At 43.1% G+C, this 7,095-nt stretch overlaps 1 protein-coding gene across 1 annotated transcript in view; it reads right to left on the bottom strand.

The window, feature by feature from the left end:
- Positions 1 to 5,690: 5,690 nt before the first annotated feature.
- The window catches only part of LOC147705910 (calcium-binding protein 5-like), a 137,887-nt gene continuing 136,482 nt past the window's right edge, over positions 5,691 to 7,095 (bottom strand). Inside the window, exon 8 of the mRNA XM_086928994.1 lies at positions 5,691 to 6,626. Within this exon, the coding sequence (XP_086785120.1) occupies positions 6,601 to 6,626 (26 nt within the window). The 3' untranslated portion in view covers positions 5,691 to 6,600. The remainder of the gene's footprint in view (positions 6,627 to 7,095) is intronic.

The following is a 7,095-nucleotide window of genomic DNA, read 5'->3' as shown; positions in this document are numbered from 1 at the left end:
TCCACCTCTTTATGGCTAAGAGATGCCAAGAGCTTTCCCAACTTGTCACCCACATCATACAGCCTATGTAAGGTGGCCGGGGCCTGTGCCTTAGCCTCTTGCGTGGCTAGAGCTCTGTATTGATGATGCGCATCTGTTAACTGTCTCATTACCTGCAGGTCTGTGTGTGTGAGGTGCTGTCCTTCTAGGGTAAGAATTTGGTCCTTTAATGTGGCAAGTTCTTCCCACTTCTGGAATTCTTGACAAGCATTGGTTCAGATTCTCTTGTGATCGCTCAGTGTGACATACATATATACACTTATTATATCCGTTCCTCATTCAGTTGAGGCATTACTGACTTGTACTCAATTTTAGCATCTTACCAATAGTAAACAAAAGCAAAAGGAACCAATGATGGCCGCAATGCTGACAGAATACTGAACAATGCAAATATTCCCCCCCCCCCCCAGTCATAATGGTCTAAATGTAATCCATTGTTCTTTTGCTCACCACACCACCCTAGTTTGGACCCAGCCATATGCAAATCATTCTTGACACTGTTCCTCATGGGAACAGTCCATCCCAAACCGCCAAGACAGGTCCTCCCTGGACCGGAAGCAAGCATCATGGGACTGGTTTCGGGGCATCACTCCTCGCCAGCCAGGCTAGCTTAAATCCAGTGGCGCAGTGAGCACGGGACCCACGTCTGGACATACCCTTCCCACTTAGGGCAACAAAAGGAACAAATAATGGACGGAATGCTGAGCAATGCAAACATTCACCCCCAGTCACAATGATCTGGGTTTTAATCCATCGTTCTTTTGCTCACCACACCACCCTAGTTTGAACCCAGCCATATGCAAACAGTCTTGATCGGGTGAATGTATGATTTACTCAGCATTCCGTTCCTCATTTGTTTGCATAGCACTTTTCGCCCTAAGTGGGAAGGGTATGTCCAGGTGTGGGTACCGTGACCAATGTGCCACTGGATTCAAGCTAGCTTGACTGATGAGGGGTAATGCCCCGAAACCGGTCAGGCCTGGCTTGCCAGTTCGGGCTGGACTGTTTCCTGGAGGAACAGGGTCGAGACTGATTTGCATATGGCTGGGTCAAAACAGGTGGCGTGGTGAGTAAAAGAACGATGGATTAAACCCAGATCATTGTGACTGGGGTGAATGCATGATTTACTTAGTATTCCGTTCATCATTTGTTTGCATAGCACTTTACGCCCTAAGTGAGAAGGGTATGACTAGACGTGGGTCCCGTGATCACTGTGCTTGGGGGTGAATGTATGATTTATTTAGCATTCGGTTCATCATTTGTTTGCATTGCACGAGTTATAAGGGCAGCATCTCGTCCTGCCCAGCCCCTGGGCAGGACGAGGAAGAATCCACAGTACAGCTCATCGGGTGCAGACAAATAAAAAGACATTTTCTCCGTGAGGGCAGCCCTTCCTGTGCAGTTGCAGCAGTAAGCTCTTTAACTTGATCTGTGCCCATATGTGCTGCTCTCACTTTGATTACGAGATGAACTGATGACCGCTCTAGGTAATGTGACCCCTCATCAGCTCCCCACCCCCTGCCCCTTCATATTAATCCCCAACTCTCCCCGGGCGGGTGCACAGAATACTGCAGATTTTCCGAGCGGTTCTGCACAACCCTCTCAATTAAAAGGTTTTTACGGAGCGATGCGATAAGAGCGTCCCTCCCTTCGCCATCATCCACTAAGCATTTGCAAATCCCTCAGGGTGCACACGGCGAGCCCCTGCTAGTCAGTCAACGTTTCAGAGCATGGTGCGATTCACAGTCTGCAGCCCAAAAATAAAACTCGAGACACAAAATGCAGAGAATCCTATTTATTGACCCCAAAAGGCCTGTCCGTCAAGGGCTGGCCCAGTGAGGTGGGCGGAGAGTCCGTGTCCTCTGGCGGGCTCCACTTCATACATCGAAAGATGAATCTTTTCTTTCCAGAGGCTCCTTTTGCAATTAAGAACGGTTTACTTCTGGAGGGGCCAGGGAATATATTACGAAGCGATTTATTCTCACCCAAGCTTTGGAGTACTGAGCACTTTATTTCGGAAAATGCCACGAAATGCATTTGCAGACGAGTTGTTCAAATTCGTGGGATTATGAATTATGTGAATATGTTGATTGATTACCCCCTTATTTTGGGAACGGAGGAATCTATTTCAGGAGACTATGGGTAGACCTATTGGCAGAGGAGTGTCATTCATCCCGTAAACTCCTTTCAAACCATTGACTGATGAATCACCTATTTTTGAGTCTGCCGGAAATCCACATATAAATGGAAACAATCAAAACTGATTGTTTCCATTTATATGTGGCTTATTCAATTTGGTATCGAGCGTCACTTTGTCAAGTATAACTAAGGATCTGTGTATATGAAGTGAAAAATTGTATATTTTGTATATATATGTGAATAATGTGTTATATTTATGTGTAAATGGTAAAAATGTGTTGTGTTCTTTTTCATACATAAAAAATCTTTTTGAAAAAATGAAAACATGAAAATTAAAAAGGGTACGAACAAGATATACCCAACAAACTTAAGAGTAATACTGGTTTGTTTTTTTCCTTAAATAGAAGGATTGAAAAAAGTGTGTGGTTCGTATCCCAAACTTTTTCCTAAACATGAGACTAATGACTGGCACTCCTTCACCGGACTTCTGGTTCATGATTGGTCCTACTGAAATCCCATTGCTTGGTCCTTCAGGTCTCTGGGCACCAGAGCCACTGGTTCAGAAGGAGCAGTCTCCGCACTCCGCCGAACATCTTGGCTCAAAACGCCTGGGCGAAGCAGTAGATTCCGCAGAGTCCAGGCTGCACACCAGGGGTACTGACTCGAGAGCTGAAAGCCATCATCTATAAAACTTTACACAGCCTTAACGTTTTCCTCAATAGGACTGAAGGATGGCCTAGTTGGACGCTGCTATACTTCTCTAACTGCATGGCGCTCTCTAGGCCTTATAGCGCTATGAGTTTCCTTAACATAACAAATGGACAGATGGCTCATTTGCTTCAGCTGGCTGTTGAAACTGTTGGCAGATGGAGTCTCTGTAATGGAGGAACTTCGTAGAGGCGCTGATTCCAACATTAGCCAAGCCTTGATTCTCTTGGATTTGTCGGCGGCCTTTGACACGGTCGACCACACCATCCTGGTCGACCGTGTCAAAGAGGCGGGCATCAGAGGGACGGCCCTTAATTGGGTCCGCTCCTTCCTGACGAACCGCCACCAATCTGTCCGACTCTCCCAATTCTCGGCGGACAGGAAGAAGCTCACCTGCGGTGTGCCGCAGGGGTCGTCCTTGTCCCCACTCCTTTTTAATCTGTACCTCACCCCCCTGATCCGCTCCCTCCGGGGAAGGAATGTCACTGCATTTAATTATGCAGATGACATTCAGCTCATTTTCAATCTCGACTCCTCGGATGAAGCAGCTCAGGACTTCCAGTCTACCCTCTGCCATATCAGCAATTGGATGGGCGCTCACCATCTCAAACTTAATCCCGACAAGACGGAGCTTGTTCTTGTCGGAGGCCCATCCAACCCCTGGAATTCCACCTTCTGGCCCCTTTCCCTTGGCCCCTCTCCTTGTCCTGCTGACAAGGTAAAAAGCCTGGGGGTCTACATCTCACACGATCTCTCCATGAAACATCAGGTCAGTGCCACAGTGTCCTCTTGCTTTTTCCAGCTTAGGAAAATTCGTAAAATAGCCCATTTTTTGACTACCGAAGCTCTCACCCTGGTGTTGCTGGCATTAGTCATCTCTCGGATCGACTATGCCAACGCCCTGTATGCAGGTATCCCACAATATCAAATTAAAAGACTTCAGCTAATACAGAATCAGGCAGCCCGCCTGATTTACCATCAACCAAAACATCATCACGTCCGTCCTCTGCTCAAAGCCCTTCATTGGCTTCCTGTATCGGAGCGTTGTAAGTTCAAACTAGGCTGTTTGACCCACAAATCCTTGGCCGGCATCGGTCCCTCCTTCATTTCCTCTCTTCTGCACCCCTATGTCCCCCCCAGACACCTCCGATCTTCTCACCATGCGCTCCTCCAGACACCTAGGTTTAAGCGCAAAAAACACGGAGGTCTCAGATTCTCCTTCCTGGCCCCCTCACTCTGGAACTCTCTCCCGCTGGAACTTAGACTCTCCTCTTCTTACCCTCACTTTAGGTCTCTCCTTAAAACCCACCTTTTCCGCAGCGTCTACACATAATCTTCTTTTTTCTCCCCTACATGCCTCCCGTTGAATTAGTGAACAGCGCCAAGAAACCGCCCGGTGTAAGTTGCGCTATATAAGTCTTTTTTACATTACATTACATTACATTTGTGGACAGTAGTTTAATAGCTGTCTTGGGTAAACGTCATAGGGCTTTTCTTTTAAGTCTTTTTTTAATTGTTCACCCCAGGAATACACATTTTGCTTTATTGAATGTTGTATCCATTTCCAAAGCAGACCCAATTTCTATTCCTAATGCGTCCAAAGTGCTACACGAAGGTTAATTGGAATCCAGGGACAGTCAAATTTCTCTACAGATGAGTTGTTGACTCCCAGGGACCATTACATTGACTAGAAGATGAATCGATAATTTGCAAGAATTAGTTCAAATTAATTGAAAGATTAGTTTTAAGAGGTATCTGCAGCTACTGTAAAGAATATCTATTGAATTCCGTATCCTTCATAACAACTATCGTAAAAATTGACCGTTCCCTGATTCCTACTTCTGTAAGGAGATACGATTGTTCGTCATTGTTAAAACTCTATCGGACCTAGTCACAAACACATTTTTGTAGTACATAAAGTAGTACTACAGCAGTACTACTCACGTATGACAAAATGCTATTTACAAACCTACCTCAATCTCTCCAATCTTTTTTTGTCATAGGTCTCTGTTACTGTTGCATGTGTGGCCACACATTGTAGTAGAAATTGTGTGAGGGACAATGGGGATTGACTGGAGAAAGAGGAATACTTACTACTAAATGGAAAGGATTTATGAAAATGTAAGGAAGTGTTTAGGGCAGGGCATTCTAATACAAACACAACTACAAATGAGTAAGACCATTGTTTTCATAAACTACACTTTTAAAGTTATTACACCCTAAAGGTGCCAACACAGGCTCAACCTTACTCCTTGCCAGTCTTGAAGTAAGTCAAGCACCACACATGCCAACCACTGGCACTACAACATACTTCCATAGAAAACAATAGAGGCAGGGAAATGAAATAACATCCTAAAAGAGTTACTGGTAAATACATTATTTTGACACACACACACACCCACAAACACATACATATATATATATACATGTATGTATGCATGTATATATATATATATATATATATATATATATATTCACACACACACAAATATATCAGTATATATAAAGAGAGATAGTATTATTATTAACTAATTATTTTATGTTCCTGTTGAATAAAAAAGTGAATAAAAAATACATTAAAATGTTAAACTTATTAAAAAATTGAAGAATTTAAATTAATTAAACACATTTTTTAACAAAGTGTATGATATATAAAACGAAAATGTTTGGATGGGAGTTTTTGTAATTATCGATTAAAAATTGTAATTTAAAATTAAATCAATATATTTACATTAATTATTTAACACACATTTAATTTGATGAGTTAATGTTCTGTATGTAACATTTGATTTTATTATTTCTATTTTAAAAAGACATATTTTAAAAAAATATTACATTTATATTTTATATTAAAATATGTGTAATCAATTTTCTAAAGAATACAATTACTTTTTCCTAATACTTTCCCTTTGAGATATCTTCGCCACATAGGCGGAGACCTCCAAGTATGTGAACAAAGTTATTAGTAGGAACTTTACACTGGTAAATCCTGTTATAAGCAGCTTCAGGCATCAATTTCGAGAGAAGAATAGGCTTCAGGCCTTAATTTTGTGAGTAAGTCGAAACCTAGGTGTAAATCTCAGATATAGTGAATAGCCAAAATGTGTAGAGTTACACCTAGGTATAGTACTAAATATACATATGAGTAACTATACACATGTATATTTAACTTTGTGAAGTGGCCCGTATGAAACTACTATAGGTTGCATCCTTTAAACCTATTTGACTGGATCCACTGGGAGATGGATTCTTCTCTCTCATAAAATACAGAAGGCATTGTAAGGTTAGTTCTTCCCTGCTACAGACCGTTGACTCCCTGTCCGATGAGGCATGCTATTAGACTTGGTGGAACTGATTGGAAGAGTAATCCATCAGTGGTGTAATCCTTTGTAACCTCTTCTCAAGGTAGAATCTATGAAGATGAATCTTTTCTGTTGCTAGAGTGAGCACTTCACTGGGAAAATGCACAGGGCGATGTATACAAAACGTTTCCTGATGTTTGTTGGTTGATCCCACAGTCCACTGCTGGAGCTTCCTCTCTGTGCAGATCTTCAAGCCTGGATTTTATCCTTCAAGCTTGATGGCCATGGCTAGGGTTGTGGACAACTTTCATGGCCCCCTCCTTGACTCCTGCCTCTACAGAAGAACACCTCAACACCTCTCTCTCGGGCCATCTTTGCTCCCATGTGCCACCTGAGGGGAAGGATGGAGGCTTCAGCGGGACATCATCCTGACAAATTCTGCAAGAGAAACGCAAGTGCTGTCAGGACAGATACACAGAATGGGGAGACAGGAGTATAAGGAGAAAATAAGGAAGTATGGGGCTGTGGATATCTTTGGTCTGATTAGGAGTTGCCTGGTGCAGGGGCACAGTAATAGTAGGAGTGATATTACCATTATTCTGGGATATTCTTGCCCTTGTTCTGGGCATTCCACGTTTTCACACGGAAATGGGGAATATGATGCAGGAATTGGTGTTTCTGTGCCGGTTCCCACATGTTAGTCTTAATTTTCTGTTGGAATTTCACGTGGGCATATTGTTTGGTTTCTGCAGGCGAAATGCCAGGATGAAACACTCCCACCTGGAGCTTGACATCCTGTTTCAGCCAGTAATATCTGTCACTGCCCAAAAAAGGATTATCCACCAGCACATGATCAACTACTTGCAACCAAACGTGGCAGAGGAAAGGGTGGCCTGGAAAATATGCT

The sequence above is a fragment of the Lissotriton vulgaris genome, chromosome 7 (genome assembly GCF_964263255.1).
Source record: "Lissotriton vulgaris chromosome 7, aLisVul1.2, whole genome shotgun sequence".
Classification (NCBI taxonomy): Eukaryota; Metazoa; Chordata; class Amphibia; order Caudata; family Salamandridae; genus Lissotriton; species Lissotriton vulgaris.
This window is presented reverse-complemented; position numbering and strand designations above follow the sequence as displayed.